This window comes from Hydra vulgaris, chromosome 09 (assembly GCF_038396675.1).
Source record: "Hydra vulgaris chromosome 09, alternate assembly HydraT2T_AEP".
Taxonomy (NCBI): domain Eukaryota; kingdom Metazoa; phylum Cnidaria; class Hydrozoa; order Anthoathecata; family Hydridae; genus Hydra; species Hydra vulgaris.
In genome coordinates, this window is record NC_088928.1 from 39,661,187 (window position 1) to 39,684,327 (window position 23,141).

The 23,141-nt window shown below is 30.0% G+C and overlaps 4 protein-coding genes across 4 annotated transcripts; 3 read left to right on the top strand and 1 right to left on the bottom strand.

Moving 5' to 3' along the window:
* Nucleotides 1-170: 170 nt before the first annotated feature.
* LOC100209786 (collagen alpha-1(XXVII) chain) lies at nucleotides 171-4,085 on the bottom strand. Its single transcript, XM_065805675.1, has 7 exons — nucleotides 3,941-4,085; nucleotides 2,774-2,818; nucleotides 1,348-2,694; nucleotides 1,189-1,278; nucleotides 898-1,067; nucleotides 635-770; nucleotides 171-559 (listed from the first exon to the last, which is right to left on the bottom strand). The coding sequence occupies exons 1-7, from the start codon at nucleotides 4,074-4,076 to the stop codon at nucleotides 255-257; spliced, it is 2,229 nt and encodes a 742-aa protein (XP_065661747.1). The 5' UTR covers nucleotides 4,077-4,085; the 3' UTR covers nucleotides 171-254.
* Nucleotides 4,086-5,051: 966 nt separating this feature from the next.
* On the top strand, nucleotides 5,052-7,759 carry LOC136085463 (collagen alpha-2(IX) chain-like). Its single transcript, XM_065806772.1, has 6 exons — nucleotides 5,052-5,130; nucleotides 6,076-6,111; nucleotides 6,271-6,926; nucleotides 7,013-7,103; nucleotides 7,330-7,401; nucleotides 7,479-7,759. Exons 1-6 carry the CDS (start codon nucleotides 5,052-5,054, stop codon nucleotides 7,757-7,759), a joined length of 1,215 nt encoding a protein of 404 aa, XP_065662844.1.
* A 103-nt stretch (nucleotides 7,760-7,862) lies between these two features.
* Nucleotides 7,863-9,480, top strand: LOC100206255 (collagen alpha-1(XXIII) chain). Its single transcript, XM_065806773.1, has 5 exons — nucleotides 7,863-8,007; nucleotides 8,085-8,237; nucleotides 8,347-8,733; nucleotides 8,908-9,092; nucleotides 9,316-9,480. Exons 1-5 carry the CDS (start codon nucleotides 7,863-7,865, stop codon nucleotides 9,478-9,480), a joined length of 1,035 nt encoding a protein of 344 aa, XP_065662845.1.
* Nucleotides 9,481-16,741: 7,261 nt separating this feature from the next.
* On the top strand, nucleotides 16,742-19,345 carry LOC136085464 (uncharacterized). Its single transcript, XM_065806774.1, has 4 exons — nucleotides 16,742-16,795; nucleotides 17,199-17,321; nucleotides 17,923-18,493; nucleotides 18,603-19,345. The coding sequence occupies exons 1-4, from the start codon at nucleotides 16,742-16,744 to the stop codon at nucleotides 19,343-19,345; spliced, it is 1,491 nt and encodes a 496-aa protein (XP_065662846.1).
* The last annotated feature ends 3,796 nt before the right edge of the window (nucleotides 19,346-23,141 follow it).

Sequence of the window (23,141 nt, forward strand, 5' to 3'; positions counted from 1 at the left end):
ATTTATTAATATTTACAATAGTAGCAAGAATAATTTTGTAAAATTTATCTTAGATGAGAAAAAAAAAAAGAAATTTTAAAAATGCAGAGTATATTTATATTCTGCGAGTTAATGTTATTTGTTGTTGTTGTTTTTTATGTTTTTTAACCTTGATTAAAAGCTTTAAGAATTTACATATTTACAAATTTCAAATAAAAGTCTAATATAAAGATTTACTAAATGAAAGATTATTTGCAACTTTTAATACGAAATATTTAAAAACTATCCATTGATTCATATCGCTTGTTTGTTTCTTCATATGGTTTTTTCATTAAATTGTTTGTTAAGTTACAACAAATAGCACCGGCATAGTTTCCAAAACTATAGTCGCCAATAACTGATCCGAGGCATACGCATACATTGCCATATTTAATCTTAGAACCAGAGCTTGACGAATCACACGTACAGCAAGTAGCAAATTCATCGGGCTTACACTTAATGACCGATTGCACTTTATTTTCTCGAAAGCTGCATGTTAAAACGCTTGTCTTTCCCGTTAAGCCTTGCAGTCCTGGTGGTCCTTAATAAAATAAAATATTGTTAAAGAAAAAGTATAATAACAAAAAAAATATTACCGAAAAAAATAGATCTAAACCTTCTTTTCCTTTTGGCCCTTTCTTTCCATGAAACCCCTGAGCGCCGTCATCTCCTTTTTCCCCTTTCGTGCCTTGTAGTCCGTTTTCGCCATCTTTTCCGTTCTCTCCCCTAAAACCTTTTTCACCTTTATCTCCCTAAAAAAACTCCACTTTTTTAATTGGTCGTATATTATCTATAAAGTAATCTCTACTAAAACATGTTTACTGGTTAATGGATAAACCTGATTGAGCTTATAAACAATAAATAAATTTAAATAGTTACGGATTCCCCAGGGGCACCAGTTGCTCCAGTTGCTCCTGGCAGGCCCACGTCTCCTTTTTCACCTATAGAACCTTGTAAGCCTTCATCCCCCGGTAGTCCTTGTGATCCTGGAGCTCCAATTAATCCTTTAAGGCCAGGATGACCAGATACTCCTTTGTTTCCTTTCTCTCCTAGATAATATTAAGAACATTTATTCAAGTAAAAGTTCTCTCCCACTAATTATATATATGTATATATATATATATATATATATATATTCATACATACAACATACACACATTCAAGACATACCTTGGTTTCCTTTTATTCCTGTTCTACCTTTTTTACCAGTTAATCCTGAACTTCCTTGTGCTCCATAAGCTCCTGGATAGCCAATATCACCTAAAAGTACATATACATATAGTTATATATATAAGTAAACTATAATTAAAAAAAAGATTTTTAAATAACCTGCGTCTCCATCTGAACCTTTTTCACCCTTGTTTCCAAGATAGCCCATCGGCCCAATTTCTCCTGGTGGTCCTAAATTTCCTGGGATTCCAGTATCACCTTTAATGCCAGGACTGGATTGCTCTGCTTTTTCACCTTTTGCACCTCTATAACCTTTAATTCCTTGTGCTCCATCTTTTCCTTTTTTGCCTTGTAAACCAGGTAAGCCTTTTACTCCACTTGAACCTTTTTCACCAGCACTTCCTTTTTCTCCTTGAACCCCATTAGGTCCTGGAGAGCCTCTATCTCCTTTTTCGCCTGAAATTCCAACGTTTCCTTTCTCTCCTGGTGCTCCTATGTAACCACTTTCTCCCTTTAAACCTTTTGGACCCATTTCTCCTTTTTGACCTTGTTGACCAGGTGCCCCGTTTTCTCCATCTTTTCCATTAGCACCATTATTTCCTTGATTACCTACAAAGCCTGGTTCTCCTCTAATGCCATCATTGCCGAGTTTACCTGGATTTCCATCTATACCAAAATTTCCTTGATCACCATCAGAACCATTTTCACCATTCACACCATCTTTTCCTTGCGGTCCTTCCACCCCAGGTTTGCCAATGTCGCCTTTTTCTCCTTTTACACCACTCATCCCTGGAGATCCTCTAAATCCAGGCGCACCAATTGATCCCTGTTCTCCTTTTTTTCCAATAACACCTTTTTCACCTTTCAATCCTTTCTTACCCGCTAACCCGCATTCTCCTTTAGCACCAGGCTCTCCTTTTATACCTTTTTCTCCTTGTTTTCCTTTTTGACCATCAATACCTTTTTTACCATCTAACCCTGGAGTGCCATCATCGCCAGGCTTTCCAGGATTTCCATTTAAACCACGTTTTCCTGGATTACCTTGTTTCCCAGAATCTCCTTCAATTCCAGGATTTCCCATTTTTCCTTTTTCTCCAGGTATCCCGTACTCACCTTTTTGACCTTTTCGACCATCAACGCCAGTGGTTCCTTTATCACCTTTGTCACCGTTAATTCCTTTTGATCCTGGTTCACCAGCATCGCCTTTAATACCACGTTTACCTGTCGGACCTTTTTCTCCCGGTAATCCTATTGGACCAGGTGCACCCTGTTTTCCTGGTTGCCCTGGATATCCTTTTTCACCTGCGTTGGTAAGACATACATCTCCAGGCGGCCCAATATCACCTTGCGCTCCTGTAGGACCAGTAAGACCTAAGTTCCCTTTTTCACCAGTAACTCCTCTTTCTCCCGTTTCGCCTGGTGATCCAGCAAATCCAGGTAGCCCTATTTTTCCAGGATGACCACGATTGCCAGGCAGGCCCATTTTTCCAGGCGGTCCTTGTGGCCCTAAAAAAATTTATTTTAAATTTTAAAATTGAGTTTGTAACAAACTCAAAATCAAATCTCTATTAGTTTAATTAAATACCTGAGCATCGAAATTCATGTGGTGAATAAGGCGTCAAATATGACTCTAAAAATAAAAAAAATTTAAATAATTAAAACCCTAAAACTTCAAATATATACAATTATACATTCATAAAGATTAAATCATTTAAAGTACGTTGAAGTTTTACTTTAATAGAAATACTTAATATAAAGGAACAACATAATTTCGTATAGTATTTAATTAACTTATAACTATTGTACTAATTAGGCACATTTATTGCTTAAAATTTGAGGCGATGGGGTTTCATGTTAAAGAACCATACTTTTCTTTTTCCGCTTCCCCTCCCTCAACCTTCTAGTGCTACCCATAAAAAAATGCAAACTACAGTGGTTAAAACCTTATTGTAAAAGATGAGTATTTATTTGAGTTTATATAAGTTCCTATTTTAACTATGCTAAGCTAAATTTTTATAATTCGATAGATTTTAAATATTATCTAAATATTGTATAGTGGTACCCCAAGAAGTATAGGCTTTAAAAAATTTTGATCATGTTCGTCAACTTGGAGAAAAAAAAAAATTTTACATCCAGGTTCTCTTTTTATATAAAAACCTTTTTTATATATTAAAAAAAAATCAGTTTTATATAAAAATAAATGTTCTATATATATAACAAAAAAGTTCAGAAAATCGAACCACGGCTTTTTTTGTTGTTAAGATAGAAAATCAATAAAATTCTTTTAAAACACGTAGCATTACTCTTTGTTATACTTGATCGAAACATATGTATACATATAGTGCACTAAAGTGTAGTATCGATACAATTAGAACGGAAAAAAACAAAGCTTAAATAAAACTCAATAATAAAAACTTGAAACAAACCGATTATTTAAAGTCCGTCAAACGACCCTCTTTCAACACACTCTTTCTTTCGCCCCATTTCCCCTACCCTCTCCTAACCACGCTTCTGATAAGTTTTATTTTTATAACTGTTTTGATAAAAATATGCATATTTAGCTATGTTACAAACATATATAACTTATATGTTTATAATATAATTAATGTTTTATTATTATATAATAAACATATAAACTAAGTTTGATAATTGCTTTTTATACGCAACTATTATATACTGTGTTAAATATCACGACCTAATTAATAATATATTTAGTGTACAGAACAGTAAAAGTTGAATAAATGTTTCTTACCGACGCTAATAATTGATAAAAACAATATCAAAATGTTTGAAGCCATGACAATATCCTTGCTGTTGACTTTTAATAACGATGATATGGTAAAAAGAGCTAAGGTGTTGTTTTTTATAGAAAAAATACATAACCACATAAACAAGCAATTATCTTGTGGAATTCATTTTTATGTCATTAAAATTTAATTTTGTACATAAATTAATCTTTGCTCATTAGAATTAATTACTGCGGCTAACATTTTATAGTAGTATTGCAGTTACTATGACAGCGTTACCATTTTTTAAAATATACCTATTGTAACAAAAGCAGCATTGTGCAACAACAAAAAAAATTAAATAAGGGAGTTTCAACTCTCCTAATTATTTATACTCTCCTAAATATTTATATATAATTATATAGTTTATAAATAATGATAAATTTAAAAAGAAACAATAAGGTTTTGTTAAAAAAAAAATTTCAATGTTCAAAACCAGAATATTTTGTTGTTAAATCATTTGTGATTTTTAAACAAAATTTGAGCAACTTTAATTTTCAAATATTTTGAAATATTAAACAGATGGTAAAAATTTTTACAAGTTCCAAATTAAATAATTTGAACAACATGTCATTTGAAATTTAACTTAGGATTTCTTAAAGATAACGATAAAAACGTTTGATGACATGAATATTTAAACCAGATATGTTAAATAGCGGTTAATAAAGGTTAAAACAATCTTCTAACTTTAAATTTAGTTTTCCATAGTTTATTTTTATATAATTAGATTTTATATAATGATATTTTTGGCTAAGAAAAAGAACACTTTATTTGACAAATAAACCAACATCAATGTTCATCTAGTTAGGGTTGCTTAGTAATGACATTGGTTGTGGCTTTTCGAAGTTACTTGAAAAAGAAAATTAAGTCAAATGTGCTATTACTGAGGTTATAATTAATTTATTAATGACCCAAAGTTGATTTTAATCTAATATATTGTATTTATAACCCATAAGATTTGATAATTGGTCTTTAAAAATTAGTATAAAATCTCATTGTTGCCAAATATTTTCAGATTAGTTGTATATTTTAACTAGAGAACTGATTGGAGTTTTATTTTTTGCAGAAATAAAAAGAATGTTTTTGACTTTGCTTATACACGTGTTGGCTTTGTGTTCCACAGGTTTGCTTTTAATTTTTCCTGGTATGAAACAAGGTATGACATGTATAAAGTAAGCTATAGTAAGGTATAACGTGTTGCAATGTATAAAACTTAATATTTCAAGGTATAGCAATGTATAAGCAAGATTTTATGTTAATAAATAATAAGTAATATCTAACTTAATCATATAGAATAAGAATTTGGTAAAGCGAGTCGACCGATAAGATTTTGGTAAAGTGAGTCGACCGATAAGATTTAAAAAGTAACAAATTTTCAAAGAAAGCAAAGGGTTCTAAAAATTGGAATCAAATTATTTTTATTATAATTATTATAACTATGTGATTGTAAAAATTGTAGGACTGTTCGAGCAACATTGTAATTAATAATTCTATTATTTATTTACATTTATATTATTATTGTTATGTTTTAACTATTATCAGTTTCATCATTCCTATACAAAAAATTACCTTTACATATTTTTAACAAATATATATGAAAACTTATATATATAAAAATTATATATACTTATACTATATACAATATGTACATAATTATATATACAAAAATTATATATACAAATACATAGTTTTTGTCGCTCCACTAAAATAAAGTCTACTAGAACAGGGCTTCGTTAGTTTTCCAGTTCATAGATGCTAACTAATTCTATTGTAAAATATTTATAAAAATAATAGTAATAATAATAACAAATATATACATAATTTTTTTGATATTTTCAATAATTTAAAATAGTTTTCAGTTTAATACTTTAGCTTTTTTCTTGTTAGATGCTTGAAATTAATCAAAATGTTATTTTGAATAGCAAATAGAAAAGATTTTCTTTAAAAAAAAATAAGTTACTGTTTTGTTGTGATTTTATTCTTTGTTTAACTATATCTGTTTTCGCTTAATTATTTGGTTAATATGCTTATTAAGGTAAATATTAGAATACTTCTAAATTTCTTATAAATTTTTGTGTAATTTAAAATAAAATTTTTTTAGATGCAAATTACTACGGCGGTTACAAAAATGAATACGGTAAGTTTATTGAAACATGACGTTTCTTGTTAGAAATAATCGAATAATATAATTATTTTGAAATATTTCAACTAATATAATTATTTAATATCGTTTTTTATAAACTTTTTAATTTATTAACTTGTTGTAAATAAAAAGCTTTCCTTATTTTTTAATTAGTTGAAGGTGAAATTGGAGAATCGGGTCCAATGGGTTATAATGGACATCCAGGTTATCCTGGTAAACCGGGTTTGCAAGGAAATTCGGGGATGAAAGGTAAAAAGGGCGATAAGGGCACCGACGGAATTCAAGGAAAACCTGGTTTACAAGGACCACCTGGTTTAAAAGGGGAAATAGGAGCTAAAGGAATTTCAAAAACGACTCCACCAGTTCGTGGGTTACCAGGTTCAAATGGTGAAGATGGATTACCAGGAAAACGAGGGCCAATGGGTCCCCCAGGAACATATGGACCTACAGGTAACAAAGGGGATATGGGATATCCTGGATTAAACGGACCAAAGGGGAAAAAAGGAAACACAGGAGCGCCTGGAGTAGATGGTAAAATTGGCAAAAAAGGTCTTGATGGAAAAAAAGGAGAACAAGGCATTGCTGGAATACCAGGAAGACCTGGTATAAAAGGTGTATCAGGCAGCAATGGACTATCGGGTCCAAGAGGGTCAGATGGCATTAAAGGTGTTGATGGAATAGCAGGATTACCTGGAACTGATGGAGTTCCTGGCATTTTTGGAGAAAAAGGTCTTTGTGGTAAAAAAGGTGAACGTGGCATAACTGGTAAACAAGGACAAACTGGTCCACCTGGAAAGCATGGAATACCGGTAATAAAATTAACATTAAAATTTTCCCAACCAGTAATTAAAAAAAACTTTTTTTAAATGCCATTTTATAAATTAAATTTTATAAGGGAAATGTTGGACCACTTGGACCAATGGGTGTAGATGGACCTCAAGGAGAAAAAGGACAAGATGGTAATCCTGGTAATCGTGGGCTCAAAGGTTAATTATGTACTTTATTTTTTAATTTATCATATCAATGGAAATATTCTTTGATCACGACTTTCATAACATTTTTTTTTTGTTTGATATATTTCTAATTTAATTTTTTGCTTTTGTGAGGTCAACGTAAAGTTTATAATATGTTTAAATGGGCGTCATCAAGTTAAAAGTCAGTTTATTAATTTATGATTTAATGACTTGACATTTTATTAAATAAATTTGTTAGGTCTAATGGGAGACGATGGTATCATTGGTAAACCAGGTGAAGACGGAAAAGCCGGTAACTTTGGAGCTAAAGGTAACCTTCGTTATGTACTAATTTCTACATCCATCGTAATTATTCATTTATATATATGAGCTAAGTATTTAAACTAGGAAAAAAAGGTTTTTTGGGTGAACAAGGAAAAGAAGGTGATCAAGGTGCGGATGGAGAAAAAGGAGAACCAGGTATTAAAGGTACTCCTGGTTTACCTGGATCTAACGGGAAAGATGGAAAACCTGGAAATAATGGAAAAGACGGGTACCAAGGAATTTCAGGACCAGCTGGTTTGAAAGGTGATGTAGGAATAAATGGAACTAAAGGGATGCAAGGAAAAAATGGTCCTTTAGGAGAAAAAGGAGCTTGTGGAAAACCTGGTCAACAAGGATCAGAGTAAATTTTTATATGAATAAAATAATAGTAAAACAGTTGAATAAATCAAAAATCATTGTGGTTTATGAGTATGTTTATATATATGTATATATTTATGCTTATGTGATATGAAGCTATTAATGTATTACAATTTTTTTCCAAGGGGATTAAAAGGTAATCAAGGTGTTAAAGGTGAAATGGGAAATGCTGGACAACAAGGTTTACCAGGACCAGAAGGCCCAAAGGGACTAAAAGGAAAACAGGGGCCTCAAGGTAGAAATTATGGTCAAAAAACAACTTTTGAAACTAACGTATTGAAAGCAAGAGTTTAAATTAAAACTTTTTCTTAGGTCTGCCTGGGCCAAAAGGAGAAGTCGGAAATCCCGGTATAAAAGGAGAAACAGGACCACAAGGTGCAACTGGTGATCAAGGCGCACAAGGTGGTATTGGTGATCAAGGACCTAGTGGAGAAAAAGGAGCTAAAGGTGAAAAAGGAAAAAGAGGTAACAACGATTGAGCAATATAACACTTTTATACTATATAACGCTACGATCGAGCAATTACATAACGCAAAATAATTAACGGTATTGTTTTTTTTTAATTTTTGCATAGGGGATACTGGTAAAGATGGTCAAACTGGTACACATGGAAAACAAGGTAAGCCTGGAGATAATGGTTTACAAGGTAAATCTGGAAATAAAGGACTGAAAGGACCAACCGGTTTACAAGGAGATATTGGGGAACAAGGATTAAAAGGACCTTCTGGACCAAAAGGTTCTTCTGGTAATATAGGGAATCAAGGAGAAAAAGGTGCTCGAGGAGTCCAAGGGTTTGAAGGTGAAAAGGGATCTATTGGATTAAAAGGCCATAAAGGAAGAAGAGGAAACAATGGTTCTCCAGGAAAAAATGGTTTTCAAGGAGAAAATGGTGATAAAGGAATTAAGGGTTACAGTGGATCTCCAGGAGCTCCAGGTTATCCTGGATTACCTGGACCTGAAGGTATGGTCAATGTTTTATATGTTATTGTGCGGTTAATATTTGTTCTTATTTCTAACATTCTTAAAAATATTTGTACTAAAAATTAATTTTTAAATTACAAAAAAATATTTAAAGTTAATTCCTACTTAAATAAACTAATACTTTAAAATACTTAGATCTATTGCTTAACTTTAGGACTAATGGGTCCAAATGGTCCTCCAGGGCGAGATAAATTTTTTTCTTTGCAATGTATACAAATAGTTGAGACAAGCTCTGTAGCTTCATGTCCAATTGATCAAGTTGTAGCCGGTTGCTCGTGTAGTTGCGGAAAATGGTCATTAATAAATAACAAAGAATGTCGTTGTAAAGAATGCACAAAGGTACTTTAACTATTTTATTTTTTATATATTTTATATAGACTAAGGTGTTACAATGACGTTAGTAAACCCAGAAGTGTTTTTAATTTTATTCTCATATTTTTTAAATTTTAAAAAATTTTCGACCCGTTTCTTACACGACGAATTATTTAGTTTATTTCATATGTTCTACAAATATTACTGGAAGAGATTTCAAATATTACCGGAAATTTTTTACTCATTTTAGAGTTCCTACTATGACAGTAATGCGATTCAAATTACATGCTGTAAAGGAGTAGATTTTAATAAATATAGAAACTACTATAAAGAAGACTTAAGTGATAAAATAACTCTCGATGAACGTGCAAAAGATCAAACAATAATTGACTTTGAATCTAATACAGCAATATAATATTTTTTATTCTTACTTGTAAATCTTTGTTAAATAAATGTATATAAATTTTAGCTTGGTTTTTTATTGGTTATAAATTTACATGATTTTCTAACGGCGAACTTTCGTGAACAAAAGGTTCTTCATTTTTACAATAATGCTCTATTATAAACTGGTTATTAATTGGAAAGTGTTGAATTTCATTGTGCTTAACTAACTTATTGGGATTTTCATATATTTCGTTCGTATATTCATATAAATCGCTTTTTTCACATTTCAGCTCTTCGTAAACAGAAAAATCACAAGAGATGTTTTGGTTTAAAATGTACTTTTCAGCAGGAACAAGATAATCGTTTAAAGCATTTATTCTGTTCTTTTCTTCCTTTATATCTTTAATTTGTATGCCATGCCTCAGAATTGTGCTTCGGTACTTAATTTCTCTTTTTCTTTTAAGAAACGCAATCCATTCTTGATCGTTTTCTCGTTGAGATAGTCTTTCATTATCTACATTATTAATTGACAGCATACAGGGACTGCTACTCAAACTTTCATATAACAGCGTTTTAACACCACCATTTGAATTTTCGTTATATCGCATGACAGAATATTTTCTGTAAGATTTTTGCAAACCGTAGCCAGAAAACATTTTAAATAAGTAGCTTATATTTGAAGTTTAGTCTTAAACGTGATAAAAATGCACGTGGGAATTTTGAGTGCTTTATATTAAGAAATAATAACTATTCTGTTATTTGCGACTTAATTAATATCGCGAGAGTTTTTTCCGTTATTGAGCGTAATTATGTAGAAAAGTTTACTGTTTAACATACTTTAACTTTAAATTAATTAATAATTGTATTTGCGAACAAAAAATTACATGAGCCTAAACTTTTTTTTATCTTATTTAAAAAATACTAAAATATTGTTTTTTAATGTTGCGTAAGTAAATATTTTGAAAATATTTTATTATTTGAAAAATATTTTAAAAATTTTGGTAATGTGGTTTAAACTTCTCCGGCTAATTGCCATATAGAGGCCAAATACCAAGACCAAGATATATATATATGTATATATATATATATATATATATATATATATATATATATATATATATATATATATATATATATATATATATATATATATATATATATATATATATATATATATATATATATATATATATATATATATAGATATAGATATAGATATATGAAGACCTCAGTGGAAAAACCGGCGTTGTCACATTTAAAAAGTATTAAGAAAGTATTTGTTGATCATTAATAAATATCTTTATTTAAAGCAAAGAAAAAAAAATTTTTGTATAAAAAATTACAAAATGTTTTGTTTTTGAATAAATTTTGAATAAAATAATTATAATATAAATTTTTTTAAATTGCTTAGTTTCATTTGCTTTAAATAAAGACTTTTATTAATGATCAATAAATACTTTCTTAATACTTTTTAAATAAGACAACGCCGGTTTTTCCACTGAGGTCTTCATATATAGATATATATATATATATATATATATATATATATATATATATATATATATATATATATATATATATATATATATATATATATATATATATATATATATATATATATATATATATATATATATATATGGGTCATTCCACGCCAAACGGTCCAATTTCCGAAATATTCCCCGCACTACCATCTCAGATTTTGATAAAATTTTGTCATATGTTGTTAAACATGTTTCATGAACATTGCCAAAATATCAGATCAAAATAATTATTATTTCGGATTTTGTGGTACTTTTTGTAAAGCTTACCAAAACTTCAACTTCAGTCAGTAGCTAAAATTCGTATATTTGGGGTCCTATATTTTTGCAATGAAAGGGTAATATATCTTAAAAACGTGGTTTCTTAGTAAACCGAAGGTGCAGATTACATATAATTTATTACAAGTTTCATATTATGCCTACATTTTAGTCTATGGTTTGCCAAATATCGTCACAAACGCAAATAAATATTTTTATTTATTTGTAGGGTCATATCTCTAAAACTAAAGGTTTTTGAATATTGCTATTTTGTCTAAAGGTTCTACATACTATCATAATGATATGGATTAAAAATTTGCTATTTTAAAAATTTCTCTGCTGAGTTATTCAGAAAGCAATATGGCGAAAAAAGTGAAAAGCCCTAAAATAACGTGTTTGAACCCCTAAAACTTGATGTGAGCAAATTTTTTTTGTTTTTTTTATTGTATTATTGGAAAGATCTTATTTCAAAATTTCAGAAACAATAAAAACTTTTTTTTTTTGAGAGATCTTTCTTATGAACGAAAAAAATCTAGTTTTTTTAAGTTAAGTTAGGTCTACAAAGTCTTTGATATTTTAAAAACGATATTAAGGTCCGTATATTAACTATTGCCATGTAGAGGTAATTTTAGTAAGTAAGTATATTTTTATTCTACAGACAAATCTCTCTAAATTAATTTCAAATATTCAAGTTTATCACAAACATCTAATATTCGAAGACGAAAATTAGAATAGATGTTATAATAAGAGTTATTTTAAATTTATCCTGACATGTCTGTTGAACAAAACTTAACAACTTGTTGTATTGGAAAATTTGATGGAAGTTTATGTCATTTAAGTACTTATTCTCGAAAAAAGGGTTTCATTGACTTTTGCTCAGAACTTTCGAACGAGGAACAGAGTTTGATTGTGAGGCGAATTTATAATTTCTAAATTTTATAATTAAAAAAACATTACTTTTAACATTTTTTTTAATTATAAATTAAATTTTATAATTAAAAAAACATTACTTTAATTTGTTTCCACCACAAATCACTGCTGTTGGTTAAATACACGCATTCACAGCGCCATTGTTTAAACTCTTTTGGCATGGCCATTCGTTGCTCAGTTAAGAGCTTGAGATGTATTGACCAAGAGACTGCAGACTGTCTTTCGAATTTAACAAATAAAGTTATTTGTCCAGGTCAAAAATTGTGTCCAAATTGCCGCAAAGCTTATTCAACCACAAGCTCTTCAAGTGAAAAAATTGACGATATTGATGACATAGATGATATATTTGTTCAACTGACACTATTAATACTAGCCTTTCTGAGCTTGGAATTTCACCTTTAAGAAAACGTGTTAGTAAGAGAGATCATGCTAGTTTTGTAAAAAGCAAAATTTCGAAAGTGCAAATAACAGTTGCAGAAAAAATTGCTGTTGTTAGTGGTTTATCACCAGATAATAGTGTCCTACCACTAAGCAGTGCAAGTGTAGAGTGTGAGAATTGCATTGACTGGTCAGATTTGATATTAGAATTGAAAGATAAAATATCTACAATCAGTAATCCCCGTGAAAAAGTTCAAGTTTTAACTCTTATACCAAACAGTTGGTCAAGAATAAAAATATATAGTGAGTTTAAAGTATCAGACAGAATGGTTAAAGCAGCAAAAAAGTTAAAAGCAAAAGTGGAATCTCAGCACTTTTAGAAAGAAATGCAGCAAAGAAATTGCCAGAACATGTTAAAAAAAAATTTTAAAATTTTATGAACACGAAGCTTTTAGCAGAACATGTCCAGGGAAAAAGGATTTTGTATCTGTACGCATTGGAGCAAAAAAAGTGCATATGCAAAAAAAATTAGTTAATTTTTAAATGTTAGTTAATTTAAAGGAACTTTTTTTGGAGTATAAAAAAAAATGGAGCTGAAGAAGAAAAAGATTTTCTAAATTCTGTGAGTTACGTCCAAAATGGAGTATAACTGTTAAATCATCAGGTACCCATCGTATTTGCGTATGTACTATTCACCAGAATATAAAATTAATGCTTGCAAGTAGCCCAGTTACGGTAGACTATAAATGTCTAATTGAAAAAATAGTTTGTGATATTGAATCTAAAGATTGTATGCTTCATTGTTGCGATAAATGTCCAGGGAATGAAATGTTAAAGGCTTATCTTGAAGAGCAATTTAAAGACATTGAATCTGATGAAACTATAACATTCAAGCAATGGATAAAAGTAGATTGTAAAACTTTAGAATCTTTGCAATTACCAGTAAACGACTTCATAGATGATTTAATTTTAAAAGTATCTATTTTATCTAAGCATCATTTTATTGCCAAAAACCAAAACAACTATTTGCGATTATTGAAAAATGAACTGAAATCAAATGAGTTGATCATTTTGATTGATTTTTCTGAAAACTATTCATTTGTTTTGCAAGATGCTGTTCAAGGGTTTTACTGGGAAAACAGCCAAACAACTTTGCACCCTTTTGTTGTTTACTACAAACTTAATGACATACTTAAAAATAAATGTTATTGTGTTATCAGTAATTGCATCCATCACGATACTATTTCTGTTCATGTATTTCTTAGTAAATTATTAACTGAACTTAAAACATTTTTATCTTTTGAACTTATTCATTATTTCAGTGATGGTTCAGCTGCACAGTACGAAAACTTCAAAAATTTTATGAATTTATTTCACCATTATACTGACTATGGTATTAGAGCAGAATGGAATTTCTTTGCAACTAGTCATGGAAAATCTCCCTGTGATGGAATTGGAGGAACTGTGAAGCGTTTAGCAGCACGTGCCAGTCTTCAACGGCCATATAATAATCAAATTTTAACACCCTTAAATTTATATGATTTTTGCAAGGAAAGTATCACAGGAATTTATTTATTTATGTTGATAGTGATGAAGTAGACAATATTAAAGACAATCAAGAGAAACGATTTAGTACTGGAAACACAGTTGCAGGTACTCGCGATAATCACAAATTTGTACCTGTAAATGAAAATCACGTTTGTGTCAGTCGTATTTCAAATGAAAATACATCTTTTATTGCAAACGTTAACGAGAGTTACAACAACAACTCAACCAAATTAGTTTCACTGTCTGATCTTAGTCCTGGAAATTTTGTTGCATGTATTTACCATGCACATTGGTGGATTGGACATGTTTGTGAAATTTCAGAAGAACAGGAAGATGTTTTCATTGATTTTATGCATTCTCATGGTATGGCTCAGTCATTTTACTGGCCTAGCACCAAGGACCATTGTTGGGTTCCTGAGCAGCATGTTATTGCAGTCATTCCAAATCCAATCAGTTCTGCAACAGGTCGATATTACAATTTACCGTCAATTTTTGTTTCAGACATTAATTCCAAATTTCAAACTATTTTAAATATGTAATTTGGAATCAAGTTGATTATAGTTTCGTAAAACTGAATTTTTTCTATCACAAATTTTTTTTTTTGTAGATAAGAAACAATATATTAACATAAAAATATTTGTTTTTAGTTTTTTGTGGCAGAAACTGTGTTGTAAAAGCTGTATTGTTTAACTAGATTTTACATCTATAACCAGGACCGCCTTTGTGACGTGTTGGATTGATGGTGCTCTTAGGCATATGAATAATCGTCGCCGAAAATTTCGTAATAAAATTTAAAAAAATACATATATAACAAAAAAATAAGCGCCCCTTTTTGGTTGGTGCCCATAGTCAGTTGCCTCAACTTCTCTAGTATTTTAAATTGCAAATAACATGCATTTATCCGCAGTATTTTATAGATAATAAGATAATCTCTTCAATAAATCTGTTGTAAGTTTTTTTCTTTTCCTTGGCGTAGTACCATTTTCAAGAGATTAAAATAGCTCTTCTAAATCTTGAATTTAATGGCTATATATTCTAGTTTTTATTGTCATTAATAGCTCTCTACTTAAAGTACCATTAGATTCTTTTAATTTTCTTAACATAAAATCAATTGCTAATCGGGCTGTTGCAAGATTAGCAGCGTTTCTACTAAAAGCTTCAACATTTAATTTAATACATTAAATTAAATTCAGCTTCATCCAGTAAGCACTAGCTACGTTTATCTTATTTTATCAATATTTTATGTTAAATTTGTTCAAAATGTAAAAATGCATAAACTATATATTTATTAGGGTGGTCGAAAAAAGTCAAGTTTCATATATTACAGAGGCATGTTGTTTGTTATGTTCATTTTGTTTAAAAAAGCTACTGTGCAAAATATTACATAGTTCGGACTGTATTTAGAGGTTGCTCAATGCTATAAAAGTTTCATAGTTGATGCCACAGTGTAAATACTATGTAATTTTCATTTATTTTTATTTTCTGGCTCAGCAGTGAAAAATTACAATATAACTATAGATTAAATGAATCATATTATCAAAATAATGCGAATTGCAGGAACAAATAAATGAATTTAAGACAAATTTAAATTTAAAAATCACTGAAAAGTTATTGAAAATCAAAATATGCAAAAAACGTGACAAAACTAGAACACAATCATTCACATTGTTCGTTAATGTCAGAAAAGTCATTTGAGGGGGTGGAGACGACATGGTGCTCCATAACTAGTAGTAGTGCTTGTTTTGCTTTTGATTCTTTGACAAGGGTTTTGCTTTTGATTCTTTTGATTTCCACTTTCAATGATTCTTTGACAAGGGATGCTTTTCATCCCTTGTCAAAGAATCATTGAAAGTGGAAATCATTGCAGCTCCCCTCTCTGTCCCATCATCTACAATTTTCAGTTTCTCAAGCTTTCTGCACCCTTCCTGAAACGATCCACCTTTAAGCCATCTCCATTTCCTGTACAGTCTGAGAGCAACTTGCCATCCCATTGTAATACTAAAAAGGTATCCTTCTGTTGAACTTCATTGATGAATGAATCCCTCACGGTGCCTGCTGTGATAGCCCTGCTATATATACTAGCACGTCGAACTGAGCTACTGGAGATTGATCTGTTGCTGTTGTCCCATTCAAAATGTGAACAGTGCGCCAGTCTGAAATGTTAATACGGTCCAATGCAGAAACCAACTCTGGAGTCATTTTCAATTTCTTGGAAAGAGTTGATTGCTTTGATCTTGATTACGTCTTTAAGGAGAGCCATGTTCTGATGACTCTGAGTCTGAAAAGGATAGTGTCGAGTCAACAAGTTGCACCTTTAAGCTTCCATTTTTTTCTTCTCTTTCTCTATTCGCTCTTTTTTTTTGGCAGTTTGCAATGATTGCATGGGTCTCCATAACTGGAATATGTGCCTTTGTCCACAAGAACAGCACTTCGTCGACGACCTTTTTGTGATTCTCTTGACTGTTGGTTCCAAAGAAGAAACTACGCTTTAAAACATCTTTTTCTGTTGGAAGGAACCACTCATTAAAGTTTTCCAATGTTTGCCCAATCAAATATATTTCTGTTGCTTTTCTTGTTGGTATATTTATTGCAGCTTTAGCCATTGTTTATTTTAAATTATTTAACCTACAATAAATTATGCAAGCAAGTTCTATTAAAATGAGTGAAATGTTAATTCAAAAAGTTAATTTAGTAATTAATAATTATAGTATTACCAAAAAAGGGTGTTTAAAATTGTATGTAATAATTATTCTAGAAGTATATTAAGTATAATGCTGACATCTACTGAATGAATAAGAAATTTCTACAATATTTCTACATTGATAATGAAACACAATGGTTAAACACAATAAAAAATACACAGTCTGCACAAAAACTCTAGTTTTGAAAACTTTTTTTGCAAAACCACAAAATATTCTAGACTTTGATATGCTTTAGCAACCCCTAAATATATTTTTTTTCAACCTGAAACTTTGCACAGTTGATTTTTTAGACCAAAAGGAAGAAATAAGGCAACATGCCTCATTAATTTAAACAAAAAAAAATTTAACATGTTAAAATGAACCACCCTAATATTTATATTACCTTTTTTTAGAATGGAACTTCAATGGATGAAATTCTTGAGAAAATTAAATGTGAGGGAAATAAGCAACCAATAATTATTGCACTGGGTATAACTGGCAACATTAGCCAATCGTTTGTCGTTATAGAAAACGAAGTTATTGAGTCGCGCTGTATGGTCTCTGCTGTTGACAAATGTTTCAAGCTACACTACATCGGTCAGATTTAGTATGACCAAAGTGTAAGCCATGTTTGGCAGTTTTTGCAGGTGCATTTGTATGGGATCTTGGACAATGTTCCTGTCTCAGAATGTGCACGGGATTTTTTATTTTTTATTTTTTTCGACATGTATTTATTCACACAAGTGTACAATATAAATAGTGCTAAATGCATTGTAATGTTGGTAATTATATTAATAAATTTCTTTTAACTTTAATTATTGTAATTATCTCTACCTACAAGTAAGAACTAAATAACATGATTAATGAAATCATAATGAATTCTATCATAAATTTAAGTAATTAATAGTCGAACAATTATAAATGTGAAGTGCACGAATAACATAGTATAATATAGTTTTTGAATCGCAGGTTAAATTAGGCGTGTGCAAATACTTTACTCAATAGACGTATCCCGCATTCCAATGACGTAATGATGTAATGACATCAGGCAATGATAAAGCGTAAACATTAGAATATTGTAGTTTTAATTATTTCAAATTAACATGAGTGATTTTGCCTGTTGTACATTAAATAAAGGAGGAGGAAGTGGAGCTTATTGCTGTATTCGACAATGCAAAAGTTCATTTTACGATTTTCAAAAAAAAAAGTCAGGAATTGGATTTTTTTAAAATACCCAAGAATACTGCTCGTCGAAATAAGTGGGCAAAAATTATTTCTCAATTTAGAAGAAAAGGTGGTAATGATAATTTTGTTATTAAGGACACGACTCTAGTATGCGAGCTTCATTTTAAAAATGAAGACATTCAATTTTTATCCAATATTGGTAGAAAATCTTTAAAAAAAGAAGCATTTCCATCTATTTTTGAATTTAAAAAACAAGTTGATGTACAAAAGCGATGTTCGCCTAAAAAAAGAAAATTTATCGAAAACTTTGATATTAAAAACGTTTCTAGAAATGAAGACAATTTTAAAACTAACAATAGAGAACTACTAATTGATTTTGAGGTTGAGAAAGTTTGCTTATGTTGTGTTGAACTACAAAACAAAATTGATCTACTGGAAAAAGAAAAACACGAGTTGAAATCTCAAATAAGCATTTTAGAATCTAAAAATCAAAAAATAAAAAATCAACTGAATCAATATAAAAGTAAATATATCCTTAGTTATGAAAATATGTCAACAGACAAAACTGTTTCAAAAATATACTGACATTGAACATGAACAGTATATTAATTTGTACAACTTTTTAAATCCAGGAAAAAATGGTAAAAATGTTAAAAACCACAACTCAGGATTATCTGAAAATTTGCACAGGTTAGGTAATCAGGCAAAAACTGGTCCAAAAACAAAATTAAACACAGAAAATCAGTTATTTATGTTTTTAGTGTGGCTAAAAAATGGATTTACAATTTTGCACACATCTTGGTTATTTAAAATTTCAAAATCAACAACATCTCGTTATTTAATAACATGGACAAACTTTCTATATTTTTCTTTGGGAAGTGTACCTATTTGGCCTTCACGCGAACAAGTTAATAAGTTTATGCCAGAAAGCTTTAAGATGACATTTCCATCAACAAGATGCATTATTGATTGTACTGAACTGTTTTGTCAGAAAACTTCATCACTGAGACACCAGAGTTCTTTATTCTCTAGTTATAAACATCATGTAACTTACAAAGGGTTGTTAGGTATTTCTCCTTCAGGAGCAATAACTTTTATAAGTCAACTTTATGATGGAGCTATTTCTGACAAAGAAATTGTTGTAAGATCAGGTTTCCTTAAAAAAGAACTCTGGAACAAAAATGATTCAGTTATGGCTGATCGTGAGTTTACCATTTCAGACCATTTAAACTTAATCAATATTAAATTAAATATATCATCTTTTTTAAATGGACAACTACAGCTAAGTAAAGAAGATGCTACAGAAAGTCAAACCATTGCATCATTGAGAATTCATGTAGAACGTGCTATTCGTAGAATTAAAGTATTTCGCTAAATAAGTAATGAAATTCCTTTGGTGTTTCATGGTTCAATTAACCAACTATGGACAGTAACTTGTCTTTTATGTAACTTTTTGCCACCACTTATTAAAAATCAAAAGTAAAAACATTTATTTACATATAAAGGGTTATATACTTTCTTTGGTATTTACATTATTGTCCAATACATGTGGTAAAAAATAGTTAATGTAAAAATTATTTAACTTTGTAATTACTTCAAAAAAGAACTGATGGTCAAAAGGTGTTCTTATAATAGCAATTCCTTTAAATGTGTACCCAACAAAGTCACAAAACTGGGAATTACTTAACCCTATAGCCATTTGTATTTGTGTATAATAACCAGTATAATGATCTTTTTTTAAATATGGGTGTCCATTGTCTAGTCCAATATAAAAATCATTGTCATTCAAACATTCGGAAATAGATAAGTGCTTTTTCATTCTAGGACATTTAATTTCAATTAAACCATAATAATATTTAGCCTCTTCATCATATACAAGACCATCCGGACTCACAGATAACCAAAATAAATTAGGTTGTATTACAATTCCAGTTGTTCTAACTGAAACATTGCGATTTAATCTATTTTTTAAAACATCAATATATTTCTCTCGTGCATGCGGCTCATAAGCAAGCCCGTGGTCTAAAGACTCTTGAATAAATTTAGGCAAGTCAACTTTTTGTGAGTTATTAATTAACTGTTGAGCAAGAGTTTCAAATTGTCTTTTGCGTATATAAATTTTATGAGAAATACTTGAAGTTAAGCGATGTTTTCTTAGATTAAACCACAGCTGATTATTATTTTGTGTAACTGTATCAGCTTCATACTTTCTGCTTTGTTCAGAAGATACTTTTATTGATAACAAAAAGTCTTTTGTTTCTCATTAAGCTTCCAATTGTAAGGTATATAGCAATGATTTTTATTATAAAAGTCAAGAGGTAAAGGAGGTAGGGTATTAGACACATTAAAAGAAATGGCTTTAAGTTTTTCAATATTAGTGATAAGTTCAAAGCTCTCATTTATCTGGAGTTGATAAGATAAAGGAGAACCAATTGGAAAATTTCCAAATGATGTTTTAGTAAAACTAAAAATGTTAGGTACGCAATGAACAATACCAATATCTTTATTGAAAAAAGCAACATTTGATTTTAGATTGTTAATATTTCCTTTTAAAGTTTCTTCTTTACATTTTATTCGCCTTGGATCATATAAAGTAGGCTTAATGCCACGCTTAAATTCAAATTTTTGAACATTTGTAAACATAACAGGATTTTTAATTGTTTTAGTTTTATGACCTGGAATGCCCTATTGCCTTGATTTACTTGTACAAGCAATCTCTTCAGGTACATATTCAAGTAAAATTAAAGAATATTCTGCAAGTTCAAATAATAAAGCCATCACGTGATTACAATAACCACTATTTCCAGCACGAGCAATGTGCTTTTCTAACAGAGCTAGTCAGTCTGCTAATATAAACTTTTAAATCACGAACTTCATTTTTCATGCTTGCTTTGCATTTTGCTTTTACTATGATACACGTTAGGTTATATGAAGTGTAAATACTATCGGATGATATATATCGTTCAGATTTTAATCTTTTACTACTTTCAAATGTTTTTTTTATTGCAATATTTTTGCTTTTAGCTTCTTTTTTTTTCTGTAGTTTTCTATTTCTTTAATAGTGAATAGTGTAAGTATTTTAAACTTTTACACCATGCTAAAGTTTCATCTGCAGATTTAAAGTTATGTAAAATATTTCTATTTCTATTTATTTCTAAAACAATTGGTATTTCAGTTGAATAATTTTGTAAATCTATCAGAACATGTTCTACTTGAGAGTTCATTTTTTCAACAATTATTTCGATATTTACGTTTTATCATTGCCTGATGTCATTACATCATTACGTCATTGGAATGCGGGATACGTCTATTCAGCAATGGCGAAATTCTTTCAAAATTATTTTTATCCTCAATAAAAATGCCGACAATATAATATATATTAAAAAAACGGTATAAAAACCCGAGTTGGAGAAAGTTTTTCCTGAATATACAGTAATACATTTCCTGAATTTCAGTGCAACAAAAATCCCTGATTTTCAGAAGGCTTGGTTTCCCTGATTTTCAGAAAAATATAATTCCCTGAATTTCAGGCGATAACGCCTGAAAATCAATTGTGCCTAAACGCAATTAATTCAGTAAGTTATCCCTGAATTTCAGTTGCGATTTCCTGATTTTGTTTAAGAGTGTAGGCTTTAGCGTATTGTCAACTCATGTTCCATATGAATATTTTCTTAAAGTGCACACTTCTAATTCCTTGAAGAGTTTCTTAAATGATACAAAATTGTTTTAAAATACATTAGAAAATATTATAATTTATATTTTGCCTCTTTCTGGATTAGATTTACCCAACTATTTTGTAATTGACAGTTTTGATCCAACCGTTAATTTTATGAACTTTTTTTACCGTGGGTTGCCCTAGCAATAATATAACTACAGCATTATCTAAGCATGCTATTATCCATCACATACAGATGACTAGAGAGGTCAGGGATTCAAAAAACACCCTGATGCGTCCGAAATAAGTCCAGGCATTCAAATCACGAGACTCGCCGAGTCTTAGACCGGGTATTCAGCCACAGACTCACCGTGTCCGGGTACCCAGACCCAAAAATCCCTAGAAATAACTCAAGCAAATGTTAAAAATATTTTTTGAACATTAAAATACTTTGATTTTTGGCACAATAAGCTTTGATTTTGATGTAGTATAATAAATCTTTATGTTTAGGACGAAATTGTAAAATTCAAAAAATTTGCATATTGACCAAGTTTTTTTCGTTCATAAGAAAGATCTCTCCAAGACAGTTTTTATTGTTTCTAAAATTTTGAAATAAGGTCTTTCCAATAATACAATTAAAAAAACAACAAAAATTTGCCCACATCAAGTTTTAGGGGTTCAAACACACGTTATTTTAGGGTTTTTCACTTTTTTCGCCATATTGCTTTCAGAATAACTCAGCAGAGAAATTTTTAAAATAGCAAATTTTTAATCCATATCATTATGATAGTATGTATGTACAACCTTTAGACAAAATAGCAATATTCAAAAACCTTTAGTTTTAGAGATATGACCCTACAAATAAATAAAAAATATTTATAGTGTTGCGTTTGTGACAATATTTGGCGAACCATAGACTAAAATGTAGGCATAATATGAAACTTGTAATAAATTGTTTGTGATCTGCACCTTCGGTTTACTAAGAAACCACGTTTTTAAGATATATTACCCTTTCATTGCAAAAATATAGGACCCCAAAAATTCAATTTTTAGCTACTGACAGATTTTGAAGTTTGGGTAAGCTTTACAAAAAGTACCACAAAATCCGAAATAATAATTATTTTGATCTGAAATTTTGGCAATGTTCATGTAGTGGGGGCTCTAAGCATAAATATTTAGCAAAATAATTCAAGATGGGATACCAGCATGAAACTTGGCGAAACTGTTGTTAATAACTATACAAATTGATTTAGAAAAGGACCCCAATTGTATATGTCTGAGGTTTTGAGTTATAGAGATTTTTTTTTTTTAGAAATGGACTTAAAAAACTTCATTTTATAGTGTAAAATCGGCTTGAAATAAAGACAGAAATTATGCGCGTGGTCATACTGTAAAAGTTTTAAAACAAACAGAATTTAATAATTTGTTTAGGTTAGTGCTAACAGTGTATGTAAACAAAAAATGTTTTTTTTAAGTTGTTTTTTGTTCATAAGTAAATGTATCTTTCAAATTAAGT

What these genes read in the sequence shown, in the direction of transcription:
- LOC136085464 (XM_065806774.1), top strand. Translation starts at nt 16,742, where the DNA reads ATGCAAGCAAGTTCTATTAAAATGAGTGAAATGTTAATTCAAAAAGTT. An exon ending in TAATTCAAAAAGTTAATTTA is followed by an intron (nt 16,796 to 17,198) that starts GTAATTAATAAT and finishes ACCTTTTTTTAG; the next exon opens with AATGGAACTTCAATGGATGA. An exon ending in TCAACTGAATCAATATAAAA is followed by an intron (nt 18,494 to 18,602) that starts GTAAATATATCC and finishes TTTTAAATCCAG; the next exon opens with GAAAAAATGGTAAAAATGTT.
- LOC100209786 (XM_065805675.1), bottom strand. Translation starts at nt 4,076, where the DNA reads ATGTGGTTATGTATTTTTTCTATAAAAAACAACACCTTAGCTCTTTTT. An exon ending in ACATGAATTTCGATGCTCAG is followed by an intron (nt 2,695 to 2,773) that starts GTATTTAATTAA and finishes AAATTTTTTTAG; the next exon opens with GGCCACAAGGACCGCCTGGA. An exon ending in AGGGCCAAAAGGAAAAGAAG is followed by an intron (nt 560 to 634) that starts GTTTAGATCTAT and finishes TATTTTATTAAG; the next exon opens with GACCACCAGGACTGCAAGGC.
- LOC136085463 (XM_065806772.1), top strand. Translation starts at nt 5,052, where the DNA reads ATGTTTTTGACTTTGCTTATACACGTGTTGGCTTTGTGTTCCACAGGT. An exon ending in TGGTAATCGTGGGCTCAAAG is followed by an intron (nt 7,104 to 7,329) that starts GTTAATTATGTA and finishes TAAATTTGTTAG; the next exon opens with GTCTAATGGGAGACGATGGT. An exon ending in CGGTAACTTTGGAGCTAAAG is followed by an intron (nt 7,402 to 7,478) that starts GTAACCTTCGTT and finishes TATTTAAACTAG; the next exon opens with GAAAAAAAGGTTTTTTGGGT.
- LOC100206255 (XM_065806773.1), top strand. Translation starts at nt 7,863, where the DNA reads ATGAAGCTATTAATGTATTACAATTTTTTTCCAAGGGGATTAAAAGGT. An exon ending in AGGTGAAAAAGGAAAAAGAG is followed by an intron (nt 8,238 to 8,346) that starts GTAACAACGATT and finishes ATTTTTGCATAG; the next exon opens with GGGATACTGGTAAAGATGGT. An exon ending in TGGATTACCTGGACCTGAAG is followed by an intron (nt 8,734 to 8,907) that starts GTATGGTCAATG and finishes GCTTAACTTTAG; the next exon opens with GACTAATGGGTCCAAATGGT.